This window comes from Arachis hypogaea, chromosome 6 (assembly GCF_003086295.3).
Source record: "Arachis hypogaea cultivar Tifrunner chromosome 6, arahy.Tifrunner.gnm2.J5K5, whole genome shotgun sequence".
Lineage (NCBI taxonomy): Eukaryota > Viridiplantae > Streptophyta > Magnoliopsida > Fabales > Fabaceae > Arachis > Arachis hypogaea.
Window position 1 is genome coordinate 103,204,793 of NC_092041.1, and position 23,400 is coordinate 103,228,192.

Below are 23,400 nucleotides of genomic sequence, written 5' to 3' on the forward strand. Positions count from 1 at the left end.
AATTTGCATTCTAGCATTCCTCTTCCTCTTATCTTTTTATTTATTAGACGTATAAAATACAACAAATTTGAGATTAGTCTATATGTTAAATTATATGAGTTTAATTTTGATACATCAACCGTATAAATTATTTTACATCGTTATATACTCACATTTGTCTTTTTAAATTATTATTTATACAATTTATAAAAATAGCAATTATTTTTTATGATGTGACCGTTATGTGATTGAAGGTACATGTAAAATTGATTTAGACAATATATCAAAATTAAATTCAAATTATATACTAAATTTCTCGAAATCTGTTAATAAAAAAAACACAAATATATGCTTATTTTTTGCTCACTACACTAGTAACTCCCTGCTTCAGTGATCAGTGTCCCCTCCCCCCCTCCCCTGGCGCTCGCTCCTTTCAACTTTCAACTTTGCTTCTCTCTCTCGACTTTCGCGTCTCCCTTCATTCTTCCCAAAAGAACACACCACGGAACCAAAATTTAAACTATTTAACATACACCGAAAAATAGTCCGGTGTGACGCGGCCGTATGCTGGCCCCCACCAACCTCACCTGAAACGGAAAATAATATATATAACAAGCAGCCAAAAACCAAAACCGTACAATAATGACGGTGTTTTCCGGCAGCAGACAAGTGTTTCCGATTGACTTCGAGGCGGAGGTCTCGCAGCGCCTTCTAGAAGCTTCTAACTCCGGCGATCTGACCTCCGCGCTCTACTGCATCGCTGATCCCTCCGTCGACGTCAACTTTGCCGGCGCCGTCACGCTCAGGACTCGCCACGCGGACCTCGTCCCTTTGCCGGAATCCGCTAGCCAGGTCCGCGTTGAGTTCCACGACTTCGTCACCGACGTCACGCCGCTCTTCCTCGCCGTACACTCAGGGAACGCCACACTCGTCAGGAAGTTACTGGTAAAAAATTTGAAATGCTCCTTCTAAACTCGTTTCGCGGTTATTTTTTATTTTATTTTTTATATTTTTTCAGATCGGTGATCGAAGTTTTGTGAATTTCATTTCACTGTTTTGTTGTTATCTTCTTCTGTGGTTTTCTTTCTCTGACTTTGAGACAGTGTTATTGCTTCACTAACTTTTGAAATGTTTTGTGATTTTTCAACTATGTAAATGGAGAATTTGAGCATTCACTAATATTTTGGAATTTAGACTGTTTTATTTATTTGCTCTTAATATTAACTGGCAATTACTAATAACAGAGGTTAATTGTGATTTTATTACTGAAAATGGTGGTTTTAACAGTGATCTTGTTGCTTTGTGTGCCTTCTGCTTCCGAATTGAATTTTGAATTTGGAATGATGTGTTGCTTTTTATGCTAAAGCTGGTTGTGACTATTTACTAGAATTGCTTTTTTTTTCCTTGTAAAAGTTTCAAACAAAAAAAAATATTTAGGTTCTAAAATGGAATTCATCTTCATTTACGAGGAAACCTAAAAAGGTGATGTTCGATTTTGAATTTTTGAATCCTCCTCATTTTGAGTGATGCTGATTTTTTATAAGCTTCAGTAATTGTCTTGCTAGTTGGCTAGTTGCTACTTATTTACTCCTGCTTAATTATTGCATTGCTTTTTTATTTTACCGTTGGGGTTTTAATTCTCTCAGTCAACATTTCCTCCTCCATAGTCATCCACTTATACTCTCTTTTTGACCTTATCAAAAGATCTCGAGAGATTCTTGCAAAGAGTGATGTGCACAATTACTTTAGTTTTAGTATAAATAAATTTTGTATAATGCAAAACATGTAACGTTAATATACTATAAATTTAAAAAATGGGTTGAATTAATGAGTATTCTCGTCAGAACATTGATTAAGAGTGAGAAATAAAAATTAATTATTTAATATTAAATACATAAAAAATTTAAAATTTAAAATTTAATTTGATATTTTATAACTATTTTTATAATATTTTTTAACTAATGGCTTTAAACACGTATTAGTAAGATATAAATAATCTCTCCCTCAAAATTCGAAAAAAAAATCTCTAAAGTGATTATGTTAGTAAAGTGGTAAAATGATGCTTTAATCACCTTTAAATTTGTAATACTTATTATCTGTGAGCTCTACTATCTTAATTTAATAGTGATTAATGGTGTATTTTTTTCTCCAAAGTAACAATACAATTTTAAGGAGCCGGATCCTCAAAATCCTTAATTGTTTCTCAATTTACATCGATGATGGGACTTCGGAATTAAGCTAGGGATAGGATAAATTGGTCTGTTCCTCTTTGCTTTGCAAGATACAAGATATTTTGGCGGCAGTCGCTTTATTTTTCCCCAAATAAATAAATAAAAAGAAGATAGTGAGCTGATTTGTTACCAAAAGAATAGAGGAATTAAAAAAAACCGTTTACATTACAAAATCAGTTAGACAGTTACCATAACTTTTGTGCTGCATACAAACTTTTTTTAAATATTTTAATACAAATATTCTCTTAATTATTAAATTTTAAAATAATTAATTATCTCTTAATAACTTTAAGACATGAAAAATGTCACAAGAAAAAGTGACATTAAAAATATTAAGAAAAGTTTTAGAATGACATACTATTGTTCTATGCCAGAAGCACAAGCAGAGAAGTATATATATCACCGTAATTTAATAGTGACGAGTCAAATACTTTCTCTCTCTTCCTGACTAGCATAGTAAGTAGCATCATTGCATCAAACATATCTTATGTGCCCCATGTTGTGTTGCTTCCGACAATTGTACATAGTGCAATTATTTTTCTTTACACAATAATGCAATTCCTGCATGATGCATCATGCATCATTGAACCCCCAAAGGCTCATGATTATATTCCCTAAGTTTTCATGTTTTGTTTGATTGACTTCTGTTACTTACATTAAAAAGTTAAAACATGTATTTCACCTGACAACTAAATTCTTTTTAGCTATAACCTTTTTCTTTCCTTCTTGAGTTTTGGTTTTATTTAGTTATTTTTTTTTCTTAAAAAATGACAGGGTAAGGGAGCTGATGTAAACCAGAAGCTCTTCAGGGGCTTTGCAACGACTGCAGCAGTAAAGGAAGGCCATATTAGTATCCTTGAGATGTTACTGAAAGCAGGGGCATCACAACCAGCATGTGAAGAAGCTCTTGTTGAGGCAAGCTGCCATGGGCAAGCAGGGTATGCTGAGTTACTCATGAGCACTGATTTGATCAGACCGCACGTTGCTGTTCATGCTCTTGTGACCGCATGCTGTAGAGGATTCGTTGATGTGATTAGGATGCTTATAAAGGTGTGTGTTCTGCCAATGATTCAAACATGCCAGCCTGGATATACATTGTCAATGAAAACTTCTTAAGATATTTCCAAGACTGAGGTCACATATTGTAGACAATTATCTTAACCATTCATTTTGTATGAGAATTGGATTATGGGTCCCATGATCAAAATTAATGGTTAAGATGATAGTGTCTATACTCTATATTTCAACACCAAAAAGATGGGTTTATTTATCATTGTTCATAAGAAAATGCTTTTTAAGATATGAGTTAAGTATTGGATTATACGTTAAAAAGTCATCTTTTAATTAGTTGTAACCATATACAACCTGATGTTACATGGAATCAAGATTACCCAATAATTTCTTCATGGTACTCAATAGCATCTGAAATTATTTGGTCCATCTTATCTTAAAGAAGTTGGCCTCTCATTCTTAGAGTTCAACAAGTTTAACAAACAGATTCCCAATTAACATAATGTCTGCTGGGTAATCTTGGTATTTAGGTCCATTCTCTGTAGGGAGAAATTAACTAAAACTTTTATGTACTTGAAGAATTACTTTTGGAACTTAAGGCGTACAGTTTATTGTAACTACTTTTTTCAAAACGCTAAACTAAAGATAAAGATTATTTTGCTGTTGGCAGCGCGGTGTGGATGTCAATGCAACAGACCGGGTGCTTTTGCAGTCACTTAAGCCTTCTCTTCATGCAAATGTGGACTGTACTGCGCTTGTCGCAGCTGTAATTCACAGGCAGCTCCCTGTTGTGGATTTGCTACTGAAGGTAACCTTTTACTTGGACCTTTTCAAACCTTTAAATTTGATTAATGCTTATCTGCCCGGTAGTTCCTATTGTTTAGCAGCCTATACTTCTTTGCTTTTTAAGAACTAGGATAGATGCAGCTACACAATTTAGGGTATAAACCAATGCCATTGCCAGTACAAGGTGTTTAGCAGCCTATAGTTCTTTGCTTTTTAAGAACTAGGATAGATGCAGCTACACAATTTAGGGTATAAACCAATGCCATTGCCAGTACAAGGTGTTCACTAAAGGTCAGATGATAGCACCACCAAAAATACAGTTGAATCCCCAAGGCAGTTCAGAGAATAAAATAGAAATAGAAATGTACATGGAATACTTATATATAATCAATTAGAGAGACATTAGGCATAAACAATAGCATAGATACCTTTATAACATTTAAATGGAAAAAAGCAACAAACTTCAAGAGTACAACAATGATAAAATTTCCAAGGGAGTGGAAACATGGGATGGCATAAAGAAAACAGTGCCCATCAAAAAACCATGCAATACATCAAGTAAATTTCCAGTCATAAACAGAAATATAATTTCCTGCTTAAAAAATCAACCGAATTAAACAACAATTACACAAAGGGAATCCCAATTTCCACCTCCAATCTCTTATGTAAAATTCACACCAGTATTCTTGGTCAACACCTGGTCTCCTTTAGAAGTAAATTATATTTGGTACTAACTGTATCCAGATTATGACAGAATACTTTTGCAAGAATCACTTGTCACTGTTTAGTGTAAGAAAACTATCTGTGAATTATGAAAACAATGGGATCCAACACCTCACCCCATGGCTTCTAGTAACACATTTTGTCCAGCCTTAGAATGACAGCATGCTCTATATTACCACTTGATAAAACCACTCCTAGTGTTGAAATGCATTATATCTTAATTTTGATAGAGTTTCATTTTATTCCCGTTATTGGTTAAGTTGATATAACTATGGAAGCTAAACTTAAAACCAAGCTAAACTTAAATGGATATTTTAAAGAGAGAGCTGGAGGAAGTAAAGAAAATATATACATTTTACTTTATAAAAAGACAAGGTAAACTTTTCAAACACACCTGGCTTAAAAGCTTTGGCTTGTCAAGGGTGGAAAATATCACTTCATGGATTGGGAAATCTAAATGCTCCTGCCTGCATTTCACATATGTATTATTTTAAATCAAGCAGGTGAGACACAGAAAGCATATCAACACTTGCATCAATATTTATGTATCTATATCTACAAATAAACAATATATAACGAGGATACCAAACTGAGTTTGGTGTCCAAATTTTTACCCTTTATCATCTATAACTACTTTACTGGTTATATTTCTTTCTTCCGCAGACTTAAATTATTGTTGCATGTCCATTTCATTTTTTATTTGATATATTGAAAAAAAAAATTGAATTAAAAAATATACTGAAACCAAAATCAATATAAATGTATTTTTATCAATAAAAAATACGATTTGATGGGCATCGAGTATCCAACAAGTTGCCAGTAATTTTAATACTGAAAATTATGTTGGTTTTTAGACATAGGAAAAAAATGATTTCTATGGTTAAATTTTTAACATTCGATTATTTCACTTTACCGATTTCCTAATTGGATTTATCTTTCAATATCAAGATTTGATCCTAAATGTGAAATGAACTTCACTAAGTCCTTTCTTAAACTTAACTACAGAATGGTGCTAGGATAGATTCTGAGGTGAGGCTTGGAGCATGGTCATGGGACATTTCAACTGGTGAAGAGCTTCGTGTTGGTGCTGGTCTGGGAGAACCATATGACATTGCCTGGTGTGCAGTTGAGTATTTTGAAAGGAGTGGTGCCATATTGCGGTTGATCCTACAACATATCTCCTCCAAGAATCCTCACCATGGAAGAACCCTTCTGCACCATGCCGTCCTTTGTGGCAATGATGAAGCCGTCAGAGCACTCTTAGAATTCGGTGATAGCGTGGAATCTCCAGTCAAAACAACCAACAAGGCTGAGTTCCTTCCTTTACACATGGCATCCCGACTTGGCTTTCCAACAATCATTCAATGCCTTATTGATTTTGGTTGTGATTTGAACTCAATAACAGACTCAGGTGACACAGCTTTGATAATCTGTGCAAAATATAAACAAGAGGAGTGTCTCAAAGTACTAACAAGGGCAGGTGCTGATTTTGGTTTGGTGAATGTTTTTGGTCAATCTGCATGTTCAATTGCAGAGGCAAACAAGTGGTCACATGGTTTTCAACAGGCATTGTTGGATACAATCCGAAAAGGCAAGATACCAAAATCCGGCAATATTTCTGTGTTTTCGCCGTTATTGTTCACAGCTCAAGCTGGGGATGCGGAAGCACTGAAAACTCTAGTTGAATCTGGAGAGTTTGATCTTGACTATCAAGATGAGAGAGGCTTCTCTGCAGTTATGGTTACTGCTCTAAATGGCCATGCTGAATCATTTCGGTTGCTTGTATATGCTGGTGCTGATGTGAAGTTATGCAATAAATATGGTGAAACAGCAATAACTCTATCTAAACTGAATCAGAACTGTGATCTATTTGAACAGGTCATGCTTGAATTTGCAATTGAAAAGGGCAATCGCAATGCCTGTGGCTTCTACGCTTTACATTGTGCAGCTCGTCGTGGAGACTTGGATGCTGTCAAATTGCTCACAAACAAAGGCTATGATGTGAATGCCCCTGATGGGGAGGACTACACTCCTCTTATGTTAGCAGCAAGGGAAGGCCATGCATCCATTTGCAAACTTCTGATTTCATGCGGTGCTCATTGCAATGCTAAGAATTCTAGAGGGGAAACTCCACTTCTATTTGCAAGGAAATCTTCAGGAGGGGCTAAAAATGAAGCACAGGCCGTTATTCTAGACGAATTAGCGCGAAAACTGGTGCTACATGGCTCCTATGTATTGAAGCACACAAAATGCGGGAAGGGCTCCCCACATGGGAAACAAATAAGGATGTTAGGATCTGCAGGTGTTCTTTGTTGGGGGAAATCAAGCAGCAGAAACGTGATCTGCCGTGAGGCAGAGTTAGGGGCAAGTTCGACATTACGTAGAAACAGGTACAAGAAAGGTGATGCAGATGAACCTGGAATGTTTAGAGTGCTCACGAACAAGAACAAGGAAGTGCATTTTGTATGTGATGGGGGTTTAGAAGTTGCTGAGCTTTGGGTCAGAGGTATAAAACTTGTAACGAAAGAGGTTTATTTTGTTAAGGGATCCATCTCATAAGTATAGCATTGTGGAGGGGGGTTGTTTAGGATGTATAGATGTTTTGAATTAATAGTTTAATACTTCTTCTCGAAGTATTTTAGCTGCTCTTTATTATTGTAGAGATTTTAATCTCTAGCAGTTGTACATCCTTTTGTTTTATTTCATTTCTTTTAGGACGTGTTGGCTTACAGATGATGATTGCATGTGCTGTGTAGCCTGTGTTTACTTCGTTTTAAGGTCACACCTCCAACACTGCAAGTTTTACCAGATTTACCTTAATACTCATTACTCAAATATGTTTCTCACTTTCCCTACTAGGCTACTAGTACTAGTCTAATAGAGCACCAATATTATCTAGAATAAACTATAAATAAGTCTCTGACTTTTTATTTCGAAGATAAATAAATTTTTGACTAACTAAAAATACAAAATATTTTTTGTTTTTTAAAATACGAGACATCTATGTTTGGTTGAAAGGAAGGAAATAGAGTAGATTTTTATTTTCTTTAGAAGTGTTTGGATGAAAGGAAAATAAAAAAGAAAGAAATGTTATAGAAAAAAATAAAGGGGTAATATTGGAAGTAGAGAGAGAGATTTAATTTTCTCTCCATTTTCTCTCCATTATTGTTGGAGGGAAAAAAAATTGGTAGGTCCTACCAATATTTTTCCATTCATTTTCCTTCTTCTCCCATTTCTCTCCTCAACCAAATAAAAAAAAATAACTATTTTCCTTCCTATTTCTTTCCCTTCTTTTTTCTTCTTCCTATTTTCACCTCAGGAAAGAAATAGAGAGGAAGAAAATAGAAAGGAAAGAAAGAAAAGAAAAGAAATTGAGTAAATTTTTATTTTTTTTAGATGTGTTTTGATGAAAAAAATAAGAAAAAAAGAAATATCATAAAAAGACAATTTTACTCTTATATTATAAATTATATAGAAAAAAGTAAAGAGGTAATATTGAAAGTAGAGAGAGAAATTTAATTTTCTCTTAATTTTCTTTCCATTGTTGGAGGAAAAAAAAATTGATGGATCCCACTAATATTTTTTCATCCATTTTTCTTCCTCTCTCATTTCTCTCCTCAACCAAACAAGGGAAATAACTATTTTCCTTCCTATTTCTTTCTCTTTCTTTTTCTTCCTCCCATTTTCACCTCAAACAAACACACTCGAGACCAATTTATCTTTATATATTTTGAACAGAAGGAGTTAAAGATTTCATATTTTAGAAGGTCAGAGATGATTTTGTATTTTCAATTAGTCACAGACTTATGTGTCTTTGAATTAAAAAGTTAGGAATCTATTTACTATTATCTAACACATTATAAATATATGTCATGATTATTAATGTAATAAATTTTATTTCATTTTAATTTTATCACATAATATAAAATATTTTAAATTTTTATAAAAATATTTAATTAAAAATTTTGTATATATTTTATAGTTTATTGCGATAAAATTTTTATTTTAATATTTTTATTATTAATTAGGAAATATATAAAAATTCAAATTAAATATTTTATAAAATGTGATAAAATAATAAAAATAAATAAGATTAATTACATAAATATATATTTAAATTATGTATTTTATATTAATATTATTATTTAAATCAACTAAATAGTTATTAATAATCTATAATATTATAATAATTATGGTATTTTGGTAAAATGAATTAAATTATATGTTATTTTAATTTTGTAAAAAAGTATATTTAATTATTTTATTAGTCTATATAATTTTACAAATTTTTCAATTAGATTTTTATAGTTTAAAATTTTGTAATTGAATTTTTGTATTAGATAAATATTTGTAATTATATCTTTATTTATTGTTATTTTTCTGAAAAATTTACTAATTTAAAAGTATTTTACTTTTAATATTTCATAAATTAATTTTTATATTTTAAAAAAAGTATTCTTTAACAAAAAAATCATAAAAGACTTGAGTAAAATTTTTTATCTTATGCAAAGATTCAATTAAAAATTTAATTAAAATTTAATAAAATTATAAAAATGATCAAAATAATTAAACAAAAAGCATGCATTTTATAAATAAAAGAGATAAGTGAGTATTGTTATGTTTTTTTTTTAGCCAAAGATAAAAAAGCTCAAACCCATAACCTATAAGTGAATATAGAAAAATTAAGTCATTTGAACTATAATTTATTGACGAATATTGTCATTTATTATTCTTATTAATTACAATTATATTTGATATATATATAAAATAATTATTAAATTAATCATTTATCTAAAATAAATATTAAGAAATAAATATATATTAAAAATAATTTAAATAATATATATTCATGTATAAATATATAATAACTGATTGTTGTAATTTTTGCAGTGGTTTAGATTTTTATATTAATTTGTCTGAATCTTGGGAGGCACTGTAGTGTGAGCGAGCACTGTTTTAAAGTTTTAACAGCTCCTTCCTTCTCTGATATTTCGTACATGGTAGCAGAAAACTCAGACACACCACCGAAAACAGCGAGAGAGAGAGAGAGAGAGAGAGAGAGAGAGAGAGAGAGAGAGAATGTCATACTCAAGGTTCCTCAGCTCATGTAAAGGCCCTTTGTGGGTTGCAGCTTACTGTTTCAAGCACCTCAAGAAAGCTCAAATCCTTCAGACTCACATTCCTTCCTCTGTTGGTTAGTCTTCTTCTTCTTCTTCTCTTTCTTTCTGCTCTTCCAACCCCTTCCAGAAATCAAGGAGAAACCTTTTCTAAAATTTTCCTAAGCTCGGAAAACCCGAAGCTTTTAAACATGGTTTCATTTCTTCAGTGCTTGTATCTTCCTTTGATTTTTTCTTTTGTTCCCTTACTCTTAGCTAAGAATAATCCTAATTCTTGTTTCTATTCTTTTTCCGCACAAAAAATGGTGGCAGGTAAGAGTGTGTTTACACATTTTTGTATGTGTTTGTTTGCGTGTTTATTTTCGTGTGTAATTTTCGTGTGTATGTAAGTAATTTGGGAAATTGGTCACAGAGGAGCTGTTTCTAGATAGGGTTTGTTGCAAAATTGGTGAGATTGTTATGCTGGACAAAGAAATTTGTGTATGGTTGTGGTACTGAATCATTTTACTTGTGTTCGTTTACTGTTTGATCTTTGGAGATGCGTTTGGAACGAGAGAAATAGGGTGAGATAGGACACTGAGACTGTGGCACTGAAGACAGAGAGATACATTAGAGTTAACAAGTTCTTTGGAGCCAAGTTTCAACCAAAATATAGACACACATTAAAATCAAGTTGTTGCACATTCATGGCCCCTCTTGCTTCACGAATGCTAGCTAAGTCTTACTCTGACAATAAACTTCAGTCCATCCATCTCTGTCTCAATGCTACACTGCTACCAAACATCTACCTCCATGACTCTCAGACACTAACCTAACAAAACGTAGCCTGGTATAACAGAATGTCTTGCCCCTTTAGGTGAAATCGTTGAGTTGTTATGGTAAAATATGAAGAAACTCATATGAAGACTGAAAATGGACCGTGGAAAGGGAGGGGAGGAGTATAACAAAGTTACCTGCTCCATTATTTGGGTTATTAAAGGGAATGAAATTAAAACATTTTTTTTAATCTTGTTGGTTTATAAATATTGGGAATTTGGGACAGAAGGATATAGTTTCTCTAAGTTGTAATTTTTTGTTCTCCAATAGACCTCAAATTTGGGGGGAAACTAAAATAGTCTTTTCAGGAGGAATAGATCCTCCTTGGTTTGTTTTCTTCTTTATTTCTTATAGTTTTAAGCTGCCAAAAGAGGGAGCACATTTCCTTTTCCTTCCCCTGATTACCTATCATACAGGTTTTTTATTTTGTTTTTATAAATTATTTTATTTTATTTTTCCCATTGGTTTATAACTTTTAGATTTTATTGTTAGCAACTTAGCAGTATGTTAAAATTGGTTACAACTTAAAGTTTTATTTGCAAAAGGAAAGCATGTTGCAGTGACCTGATTTTTACACACGTATGGTGTGAAACAATTTGTTGGTTGGGACTCACAAATGTGAATGCTTATGTTGTTCAAAGATGCCAAGATAAGGTGGATCTTGCACTCAAACAATTCCAGGTGCAAACGGTGTGAAATCTGATACCTTGTCCATTAATTTTTACCTCATCACATCAAACTGAATATATTTCCTTGGCTGTTGAAGTGTTAATGATTTGACTAACTGTTTCCAAATAGAGAAAAAGAAAATCAAATTTCTCAGTGAAAGCAAGCTTAACAATCGGATGCAAACAAGTACTTGTTTGTTAAGAATAGTTCTTGTTCATGACACTTAACTGCCCTAGTTGTTATTTTCACTGGTTGAGTGCTTTCCTAAACTGTTTGTGTATGTTTAATTCAATTTTATTTCAATGCTGTATCCTAATTGATATTTTAATATTATATAACTTGTGTGATCCTTTTGCTTGAACCTAGCATCCTTATTATACGAGTCAGGAATTTAGGTTAGATAGTATGTGACCTTTCTCCACTATGTATTTTCTGTTTTCAATGAATAATCTACTGTCAGATCTTCTATTCTATTGTTTCTACTGGTTGTTGATTATCTTGGATGATGGACTTCTTATACTCCTATTGGTTGTGTGAGGCTATATTTTCAACTCTGATTCCCAGGACACTCTTTTTGCCTATTGGAATGGTCCTGGGGCCAAGGGACAATGATGTGATGTAACTGAAATATTAAGATTTTAATTTTTCTCAAGTCTTGACTGCAATGTATATTGATTTCTTTTATTTTATTTGCCTTTCAAAATGATTATTTTCATCTAATTAAACCTGAGGTTTGCCACATGGCTTAGTGCTTATTGAAATAATTTTTATGAATTTCTAAGTGCTGAAATAAACTGTCTTGCGGAATCTGGGAGTATGTTATGTAGCTGACTTCAGTTTTTGTTTTTTGGTATTTTTTAACTTTCTGCAGACAAGATTTTGCAGGATGAAATGAATGCTATCTCCTATAGAGTGCTTGCCTATCTTCTTCTTGGTGTTGTCAGAATATATTCAAAGAAGGCTGAATATTTGTTAGATGATTGCAATGGGATGCTTGTTAGAATCAATAAGTTCGTGATCAAAACAAAAGACAAAGCACCCATGGAAACAATGCGGATGTCTGTTATTATACCAGACAGATTTGAGCTGGATGCTTTTGATCTAGACATACTTGAAGATGCTGGCGGGTAAGATATTATTAGTTTTACAAGTTTCATGTTGATAGAATTTTATTGACATTTTGCACATTTTTTTATTTCTGTTCATTCCAGAGGCCATATTGCTTCACAAGAGGAAATTACTCTTAAAGGTACCTATAATTGCTTGAAAATCTTCCTGTCAAAGTAAGATTAATGTTAGTTTATGTAATATGCTGTGTTCTGAAACAGATGTTGTGTGTAGCAATGAGGGATTTGGGCTGTTTTCTCTAGACAAGGTATGTCTTCCATGTGTTCCATAGTTCTACTTTTGAACTACGCACCACATTATTATTCGTATTCTTATTGTTGTTGTTGCCTCACCGAGTAATTTTTTCCCTCTCTATTTTATTTTATTTTTTTAAATCTTGGGATCTTCACTGATACTTTTACCTCATCAAAGCTTTATTAAAACTAAGTGGGTTCAGTTGCATTAATCAAATGAGACTATTTTCTCCCCTTTGAAAAAAACTGTCTGTGGACCAACCATATAAATCAAGGTCATTCCTAATGGTTTGCCTTTAGTTTTTTCTAGTTCTTTTTCTTTCTCTACATTTAACTATAATAGTGCCTTCTATTTGTTCTACATTTCTTACTGGGGTTTCTATATGTTTCCTCCATAGTTGAACAAACCATGTAACGGTAGTTTCTACCATATTTTTATAATTGATCTTATCCACAACTTTTTTTATCTGAGTTGATAAGTTATCACTTTCCCTATAAAACATTCTCATCTCTGCAATATTTAGCTAGGTTTATGCTGCCCAACATTTAGTTTCGTATAACATTGTAAATGTTATAGTTGCGTGTAAATCTTTTTCCTTTAACTCAGGCTGCATTCGGTTAGTGTTCACCCTGAGATATAGATATAGATATAGATATAGACGTAGATAGAGACAACAGACACAGACATCAGACACTTGAGTGATGGACATAAAATATTTGTCTATGTATTGCGTTTGGTAAAATAGATGGGCAAGACAGATAAAACTTAAAAAAGTCCATGTAAAAAGGAGACTACTGTCGTCTTCTCTCTCTACCCTAACTTCCCCCTCTCACCACTTCCTTCAACCTCCAGCAAAAAATATCAGGAACCAGATTCAATAAAAATCAAGCAGAAGATATAAAACCAGATTCATAAAAAATCAACAAAAAACACCCAGATTCATCCATTATCAAATTTGTTTCAGTATTTCTTCTTTCTTTTCTTGACCACGTTTTTTTCTTTTCAAAAATAAAAATGAAACCAGAAAATATAGAGAACAAAGATCCACGGCAGAGGCGGCGAAGGTCTTCGATGACAAGAAGCGGCAACACAAGCAGCAGCGGCAAGATCGGCAGCAAGACTAGCATCAGCAGAGCAATGAGACGATGGCGACAGGAGCATGACCAAGATGGTGAAAAAACAAACGGGGAATGGAAGCTCGCATTGTCTCAGATCTGGAGGCGTGAGAGATTATAGAGGGAGAGGAAGAGGGAAGAGGAGAAGATGGAGGCGGACGACGGGGGGCAGAAGGTGGAGGGTGGAGGAAGGAGGTAGAACGAAAAAGGGAGAGAGGGAAAAGGGAAGGGAAGAAGACAGGAGCAAGAGAGTGGAGGAGGAATGCTGAAGGAAGAGAGAAGAGAGAAGAGAAGAGAATGGCGGAAGAAGAAAGGTTGGGTAAATTTAAATTTTAAAAATTAGTCAAGGACAAACGTGGAAAAGAACTCATGTCTGTGTCTTAGTGTCTTATCTTTAAGGTTGTCAGGAGTAAGTAGTTGAGAGAGGTAGTTATGTTCACTGCTTAAAGGGTGTGTGTAAGGAGTATATATAGCTGTATTGTAAACAACATGAGTGAGATTTATTCATACAATCAATAATATTGTTTCTTCACTCTCAAGCAACCCTCTCTTTCTCCATTTCTTCCCCTATTCTCATCTTCTCCTCAATCTGCTAACTGCATCTTGATCTGGGTTGGCTTATACCTAGAAACCTTACAAAGGTGGTACACAAATTTTCTGTATTTGTGTCCATTTGTGTACTCCCCGGTCTCGAAAAGCCTTGTGTATCAACAAAACAAACTGTGGATGTGTGTAACCATGTCTCTGGCAGATCTGGACACCAACCAAATACTAACTTAGGAACACTTTTCTATTACAAGTAGTATCTGAATCAATCCGCTAAGAATACTACCTCTGTATGTTGATGTCCATTCTGACGGTTTTCTTGTGAATTTTTCTTTCCGAACTTATCCAGCATTTTTGAGTTGCTTTGCTAGATGTTTATGGACTTCAGTTTATGTTTTTCTATTCTTAATGCCAAGGGATTCTTGTGTAACAAGGCATTCTTTCATCCTCCATGGATTAAATGCTTTGTGCTCCAAAGCTCCTGGAGAGATCTTAACTATTAATTTCAGTGAAGTAAGAAGGAGAAAGGAAGAGAGAAAATAATAAATGGTAAGCCATTTGTGATTTTGTGACTAGTGTGTTAGAACTGATTTTGTGATTCATGGTGACTAGTGTGTTAAGCCATTTGATGAGTACAGTATTGGGAATAATAGGAATATTGCATTGAAAATAGTATAAAATCATGCCATTTGAACGAGAGTAATAGGAATTCGTTGAGTTTTTGAAAATGTAAATTTTATTTTATCCTATTGCATTATATATAGTACTGTTGGGTGTCCATATTCAACATGGTATCATCTGTACTTTCCTTTGTGACCTATCTTGTCACTTTTTCCTCTGTCGAGTTCCCTAATACAAATAGCCACTCCATTTTTTAGTATAATATGAGAATTTCATGTTGGTTATGAAACATAACATTGAGTCCTATTTGGAACAGAGTTATAAGAAATTAAGTACATCTTATTGTTATTGAAACTGTAAATTGTGTTTAATTTCCCATTGCACTATGTATAGCGCTGATAGATGTCTTTACACAGGCAACCTATTTGATCATAGATATTATTTCACTTTTCCTCCTCTTACTCTTTATGAATTCAACAATAACACGGTAAAGTGCACTTATTTATTTAATTATTATGTCATTTCTATTAATACTGGTATAAAAATTAGTTGCAGTGAAAATTTTTTATCATTGCTTTAAAAAGTTATTGACCTTTTGGATATGGATATTCTCGTGTTCTAGATGGTATGGATTCATTAACTTCTTACACTATGTAAACAGTTTTATTTGTTCTTACCTCTGCACCTCTTATTCATCTTAGTTTTTCTGATTTGCAGTTTGAGAAGTTTGATCTTTGTCAAAATATCTGCATTGATGATCATGCTATGTTGGAAGAGTACGTTTGTCAAATATTTAGAATATTAATTTTCATTTCAACATAAGTTGCCAGGGGAAATATTTTAGAATCATTGCATGGTACCTTCTTCACTGAAATTTAGTTTTGTAATATCTTGCAGTTTTTGTGAATCACATGAGATGGACGTGGAATATGAATTTTTGCTGCCAAATAGTCCTACTAATTTAATGGAGGACAAGAATATATCTGAAACGAGCATAGTCCATGTGGGTGAGCCAATGAACTTTGACATGGTTTTGTTAGCTGAAGGAGTAGAAAAAGAACCTGTTGACTTATTTGGTCAAGATCAACAAATTAATGAAATTCTGGCAATTCATGAAGCTGCATCATGCGAGGACAAATTACCTGAAGAAAGAAGTAGAATATCTAGAGATGAATGGGTGGATGCCAGTATATTTTCTGGGAGAGTAAAGGAACCTGCGCTATCTGTTGAAGCACTTAATGAATCTCATCAAGTTGATGAAGAACAAAGTATGGTTCTGGAGACATCAAGCTCATTGTGCCAAATGCATAAAGAAAGTACTGAAGTTCATGAAATAAGAAATTTTCAAGAAAATACAAAAATGCCCCAAGAAGATAAATCCCATCAGATAGATTTTTGCATGGACCACAGTAAATCTTCTGTTGCGGAGAAAAACCTTGAAGAAAACACTAAAAGATCTGTTGAAGAGCATGAGAAAGAGAGCAAATTTATGTGTCAAGTAAAGGTTTTACTTGAATGTGAAAAGCTTAAGGTTATTTCAGCGGAGTCAAAAAATCTTGATGCAACACCTCAGTCTAAGCTTCAAGGTAGTTCAGTTAGAAAACAAAAACAAGGTATAAAAGACCATCATACTTCATTTTGTCCTTTTCATTTTTGACATGTAGTTACATTTCCTTCATATAAATTTTGCTTTGCTATTTAAAATTCGTTTTTGACAGGAGCTACTTCACCAGAGTTTATGCATATTTCGACACCGGCTTTAAGGGAGCGTGCATCCTTTTCAAGGAAAAGAAAAATTGTTATTGATGGAATGATAGTGGTGCCTAATGAGTGAGTGCTAATAGTTATAAGCAATATCTAGACACAATTATTTTTGACTATTCTATCGTAGTCATTCATACGTATTAACTGTCTTGCAAATGTATAGATACACATCTCAACTGGTACTTACCCTTCATTATGAACAAGAGTGATTCAAAATGATAGACTTGTCAAGTATCTAAGATTTGAAACTATTACCAACATTTTACTAATTAATTAACTTTTATCATCACCAGATCGATGGTATAATCTGACTGTTATATAGTCTTCATAGAATCTATATAGGCTTTTAGAATCTGTTATAATCTGCAATATCCTATATATGATCCGTTTATTTGCACCAAGTTATATTTGTTTTTTTACCTTCTATTTGAAATAAATAGCAGCCATTCCACTCATCTTATAATGTCAATTCAGTTCAGTTTTTGACTTTCAAGTCCTTGTGTTGTACTGTTGTCCTCAGCAAAGTGATACTTTGAACTCTTGGATTTCAGGGTACTTAAAAAAAGTCTCTATGATACAAGTGACTTAATTGCTAACCGCAGAAAATTCCGCCGTACTTTATTGTCTGTGCAGAGAGAATCTCGCATATCCAATCTTTGTGATGGATTCCACAGACCTCTATTTCCTTGTAAGGATTTTTGTTATTTATAGTTTTGGGTAGTAAGGGATTCATAAATTCTGCAATCTTACTAATCTTCGTTTTCTTTTTTTTTTTTTTTCCCCGCAGGTTCTTCCTTAGATCTTTGCTCCTTATTCTCTAAAAGCAAAATATCAAGTTCCCTCAAAATTGTGGAAAATCAAGAGAACTTAGATGTATCAAACTCTCAAACTGTTGGAGATCCAGTGCATACAGCAATAGCTCCACAAACCCCTTGTCAGCGCCCAGTTCCCCTTCAAATTTTGGAAATTCCAGCGAGGTTAGATGTCTCAGAAAATATTGGCAGTCCAGAGCAGATAGAAACTGCACCGAGAACGCCTCCTCAGTTCCAAAAGACAAAACTTAGACCAATTGAGCAACTGGAGAGAAATGAAATTCAACACACTGATAATTTAGAACCTTCAATTCCACATGGAACTAGAGATAGAGAGCAACCTTTGAGAAGGGACGATGAACTCAATCTGATGGAAGAGGTAAAGAATGACTATGCCTCAAAAGTACTGTACTTCTGTTAATTGTACTGAGAGTAATATTACTACTTTTGTCTGCAATATTATAGATCCCTAATTTTCTTCACAACTTACCCCAAGAAAAACCATAAAGCATTTTAATGTGGATATGAAAACTTAGCAAGCAAATTTTGATAAGGGATGAAGATCTTAATATGATGATTCATGCGCATGATGGTAATGTCATGATCTCTGATTATATACACGCATTCATGCGCGCACACAATGTGACTAATATGATGTGCCCATGTGTGTACTTTGTTTGTCTCAGGTGATAAATTCATGTGAAACGGAGAATTCAAACTTGTGTGAGCACTCTTCAAAATCTTCATTTACAATTCATCATAATTTTTTAAAAACTATTTTCTTCCTAATATTACATGGTTTCCTTAATCTTTTCATACAGTAGCTGGGTGGTCTGATCGAACCAGGTGAGATGGTTGTTGGCTCTTTGAATGTCAACAAAACACTGCAAGGTTAGTTTATGACTGGTTTCTTTCATAATGCACAGGAGAGTTGCGAGGTACTTGCACCGGAGTTATCTGGGCCTAAGGAAACAGACACACGAGCAAGTTGTGAATTTTTCACAAGTTTTGGAAGGACGCGTGAGGAAAGAATGCGCAAGGCTCTTTTATGAATTACTGGTATGTGCATTCTTGGTTCTAAGATGATATCCATGCTTAGAAGACATTCTGTTAGCAGTAAAAAATGTGGATTCATATGTTTAATAATCTTTTGGTTCTATAGATGGCGGATGCTGTCGTATGCTCCTGGAGCACATTTAGTGTGTACTCTTAGAAATGGTTGAGTTGTCTCCACGTGACTTCAAGGTCACGGGTTGAAGCCGTAGAATGGAAGCCACTGGTGTAATTATTAGTTTAGGCTGAGTATTACACCCTTTGGGTGAATCCCTTCTTCGGACCATGCATTACCGTGGGATGCTTGTGGACTGTCTTTTTTCCCTAGAAACATGCATAGCCACTCATTCATTTATAATATTCAAAATTTATCTATAAAACAAAGAACGAGTAGTTATGCATGGTCATGGAGCTCACTTTAAATGTGCTCGACATGCAGAAGCTCTGTTTTAAACATAGCTATTTAATGTATAATAATAGTAGTAAAAAATGGAACCTTAGGGTTCAATTTGGCTGGTGTTGGTGTTGGTGGTTGTGAACGTTTGTAACCTGAGTGAGGGAGATGCTGTCATACCAAACTGGATTATAAAATCTAATGATGCTGAAAACTTATGTTTGCCATTTTGCTCTTTCGTTGTCATTGTTGAGGGTAGCAACAACGACGACGAAATCACCAGTTGGTTATTTAGTAGTATTACTTAAACAAGCTGGGTTGGTAGAAGAAAAAACAGACTGAAATTAATCAGTTGATTCTTGATAGTTTTCTTGCTTTGAAAGCAAGACTGCAGTGACCTGATTATGCCTCAAAACTAACGGCTTTTACAAATTTTCTCATTGCCTTTCAGGTTTTGAGGACTACAAGTTATGTGGGTGTCGAGCAAAATAGTGCTTATGGTGACATACTAATGGTTAAACTCCAAAAATTGGATCAAGCTTTTGGACTTATTGACTTGTAAAGCGACATAGGTACATGCCAGATAATTTAGAATTTTAGTTTTAGAAATAGCAAGTTTGTAGGACTCCGGTAGATATTTCTTTAGGAAAGTTCTTGTATTATTTTCTTTTGCTTTTTATTTTGGCCTTGCATCAGTCTTAATGTTTACTGCAGAGCATTATGTATATATTATCTTTTAGATAACTAAACTAATATAGAAGAGTTTTTTGTTTGATAGTTACTGATGAGTACGGAAAGACTATGTCATTTGAGTTATAATTCGTTAAAATACTATATTTATATTAAACAAAATTGTATTATAATAAATTCTATAATATAATACAATAAAATGCTAATAGTATGATAAAAATTAATTTTGTCTATGTCTGGTATATATTCAAGTAATTTTTTCAGAAAAACAAGTAATTAATTGGAGCGTAGGCGCAGCCAGAAGTTAGTATAGCGAGAGTTACGGTAAGGATAAACATTAAAAGATATATAAAATTTTGGATTTCAAGATCTTAAATGAATAACTTGATGAAGTAATAAAGTGAGAGGTTAATAATTTATTTATAATTTATAAATATTGATATTAAGATCATTTTAAATTCAAGTGATAATACATAATTGTTTATAACTTTGTTATGTAAGTATATTATGGTAAATGTTATTTTATTGTGAAATCAAGGATATATATATCTTATTTCACCCTCTATTAATTTTTGTAGTGGTTTCACAATAATTAACAAGGTGATTTATTCTACTAAAATTTTCTTTTAACAATGATAATTCTCTCTTAATTATTCAATTCATATTTTATAACAATTTTTACAATAATTAGTAATATCATCCTTACAACTAATTTTTTTTATGAATGTTAATTGCCTTTTAAATTATTCAATTAAAAAAATTAACAATATAAAGCATTGCATGTTAAGTAATGAAAACATATTATATTAAAATTGTTCGTAAAGACATTTAAAAAATCAATTCACATTTAATAAATCATTAGAAGTAGTAACTACTAGTTTAAAAAGCTAATTTTTGAATTGATTCAAGTGGTCTTTAATGTTATTTTATTTTAATATTTATATTTTAATTCTATTCAATGAAAATGCCTCTTATTTGTACTTATCACAATAGTTGATAATATACACATATGAAATTTTAATTTTTGAACAAAAAATTAAATAAGATATAACGTTTACATACAAAAAACAGTTATTTACATAAAATATATATTAAAATATAAAACACATATTAAAAATGAAACGACATAAGTATTTATATGAAAATACATAAAAAATTAATTTTTTTTATATATATAATATTTTTAGTAAAAATAATCTTTGACATTATATAAATAATTATAAGATCTTAAATTTTTTTATAGATTTACAATGATATTTTCATGTGATTAAACTTTTATTATTTAGAAAAAATATTTTTCTATTCATATTTATAATTATGTACTTAAAATTATTTTATAATATTTATTAATCGCTATTATTATTTATTTGAGTCCATACTCGCTCGAGTTATGTTCTAGTTATTAAATTAAGATAGTAGGAACTAGAAACTCACATGTAATGGAAGTGACAAATTCAATAGAAATTAACTTCTTCTCTCTTTATCTATTTTTACATTTTAGAAGATTTAAATTCTAAATTTGTATATGTTCGATTAATATAAATAATTTATTTAAAAATTATATATGAAAAAAGTTTTTTATGTTATTTTATAATTGTAACAAGTAGGGGTACATGGGTCAGATAAAATCGGGTTCGTCTTAATTCAGATTCGATATTAAGGTTGCGTTTGTTTTTGAGAATAAGACAAGATAAAACATTGATGGACAGAGATACAAAATTTTGTGTTCTTGTATTCTGTTTGGTGATAAACTAAAACAAATTATGAAAATTTAATTTATATAATTATGAAAAATTAATAAGAATAATGAAAGAAAAAATAAAAAATAAGTTGTGTTACTTGTTAATGTTTCTGGATATATTGTCTTTGTCCATATTTTTTCTGTCAAACACGATTTTGTGTTTTTGTGTCCCTGTCTCACTATCCTGTTTTTGTAAACAAATTTGGTGAAATCACACTACTTTCGAGCCATATTAAAACCGGGTCAAGTCTGGATCTTGATAAATTTTATGTCAAAAAATTATGATTCACTAACTTATAAAGAAGAAAAAAATATTTATTACAAAAAAATTAATAACCATGTTTAAATTTAAATTTGTTCATAAATTTTAATTTCATATTTCTTTGATCTATTTTCTAATTCAATAAATATAATTAAAAATAAAATAATAAATTTATAATTAATATAATATAATATTAAAATTAATTTAAAATATATATATTTTTTGGTTATCTTACGATACACATTGTCGGATAAGGTTCGCTTTAACAAAACAAATTGATTTATAATTTTAGAATTCACTATTTTGTTCCCTTATGATGGGAAATCAACTAATATGTAAATGGATTTTAAACAAATTAGTTCATTAAGGCATTATAAATTTATAATATACCCTAGCTGGTGGCCCCTTCCTTCCTGGCTTCTTCTCTTAAGAAGTTAAGGAAAGTAAACAAAAGTTAATAAACCGATAAAGCATCTAGTTGGCACTGACAAGCTAATATCCACGTGCTTATCCGAAGGTTAAGCAGCCATTAATCCCATTATTATTTTTTGAGAGAGATTGTTCAGTCAAAGTCAAACAACTTTTCTCAAATTAAAGTTGCCGAGTTTACTCATCCATTTGAGCTAATAGCATCTTATATTAAGAAAAATATGGATAGATAATAAAAATATTAAATAATATATAAATAATAAATATATTAAATATTTAATTTATTAAGTATATAAATAATTATTTTAATATTAAAATTTAGATAGATAATTTAAAATATAATATATTTTATTTTAATTAAATTTATTTTAAGTTTATTATTTATGTTGTTTAAAAAAATTATTAATTATTTAATATAATCCATTATATTATTCTAGTATCTCGATTCTGTTTTTAAAAAAATTAGGTGAATAAGTTTTTTTAATTAAATTTTAACTTTAAAATTTATAAAACAAAACATAAAAATTCTTATTACAAGTACAGAAACTTTTTGAAAAAATAACTTTTTTAAGAAAAATATCAACATTTTTTAAAATAACCACACGAATTTTTTTTTTTATATTTTTTTTATGTTTTTTCTTCTCAAAAAGAAAAATAAGAAGGATAAAAAGAGAAAAATGTGAAACCAAAAAATCTAGTAGCATAAGGAAGACAGGAAAAAAATAGAAAAATATTGAGTTGTGACTTGTGAGTGTAATTTTTTTTTGGATTATTTTAAAACATTTTGTTGAAAACTTGGTTAAATAATAAATTATTAATTTAGTATCACTCAGTAAAAAATGCCGAGTTAATTAAATGGGAAATATTAGAAAAGTTTGAGAAAAAAATATTCTAAAAATCCAATTTAAAAACAAACTAAATATACTATCATGATTGATGGATGGTTTAATCATTCTAAATGTACTTTCGTGTAAATAGACAAATACCAAATTCTCATTATATTATTCGAAGGGTTAATAATTAAATTAAATTAATTTTTGAAAGATGAATTCGTTTTTAAATTTATTTTTAAAAAGAATTTTTTTAATTAAATTAGTTCATTAAAAATTAAAAATTAATCATATTTGTTCAGTCATAATATTAATATTTTTTGTTAATAGTTGATATTATGAAATGTTAATTGACAATATATATAATATCTAACATGTGTAATTGAATATCGATTAAATGTGTTTATAAAAATTTATTAATTTAGCCATTTTTTTAATTGCATAAACCC

At 31.6% G+C, this 23,400-nt stretch overlaps 2 protein-coding genes across 7 annotated transcripts; both read left to right on the forward strand.

Annotated features, from left to right (window-relative positions):
- The first annotated feature begins 288 nt into the window (after positions 1 to 288).
- Positions 289 to 7,565, forward strand: LOC112697224 (uncharacterized). The gene is made up of 4 exons (XM_025750313.3): positions 289 to 924; positions 2,985 to 3,260; positions 3,892 to 4,029; positions 5,736 to 7,565. Exons 1-4 carry the CDS (start codon positions 622 to 624, stop codon positions 7,287 to 7,289), a joined length of 2,271 nt encoding a protein of 756 aa, XP_025606098.1. The 5' UTR covers positions 289 to 621; the 3' UTR covers positions 7,290 to 7,565.
- A 2,051-nt stretch (positions 7,566 to 9,616) lies between these two features.
- On the forward strand, positions 9,617 to 19,776 carry LOC112697226 (sister chromatid cohesion 1 protein 2). 6 transcript variants are annotated; one of them, XM_025750315.3, is made up of 13 exons: positions 9,617 to 9,924; positions 12,204 to 12,459; positions 12,544 to 12,581; positions 12,661 to 12,707; positions 15,694 to 15,752; positions 15,874 to 16,589; positions 16,695 to 16,806; positions 17,292 to 17,428; positions 17,528 to 17,931; positions 18,239 to 18,275; positions 18,374 to 18,398; positions 18,479 to 18,611; positions 19,451 to 19,776. In XM_025750315.3, exons 1-13 carry the CDS (start codon positions 9,810 to 9,812, stop codon positions 19,559 to 19,561), a joined length of 2,190 nt encoding a protein of 729 aa, XP_025606100.1. In that variant the 5' UTR covers positions 9,617 to 9,809; the 3' UTR covers positions 19,562 to 19,776. The 6 variants fall into 6 exon arrangements, 3 of the variants coding, with proteins under 3 accessions (XP_025606100.1, XP_072053582.1, XP_072053583.1); XM_072197481.1 differs by having other exon boundaries at positions 18,377 to 18,398; XR_011862559.1 differs by lacking the exon at positions 18,374 to 18,398 and having other exon boundaries at positions 18,239 to 18,273; positions 18,449 to 18,611.
- Positions 19,777 to 23,400: the final 3,624 nt, after the last annotated feature.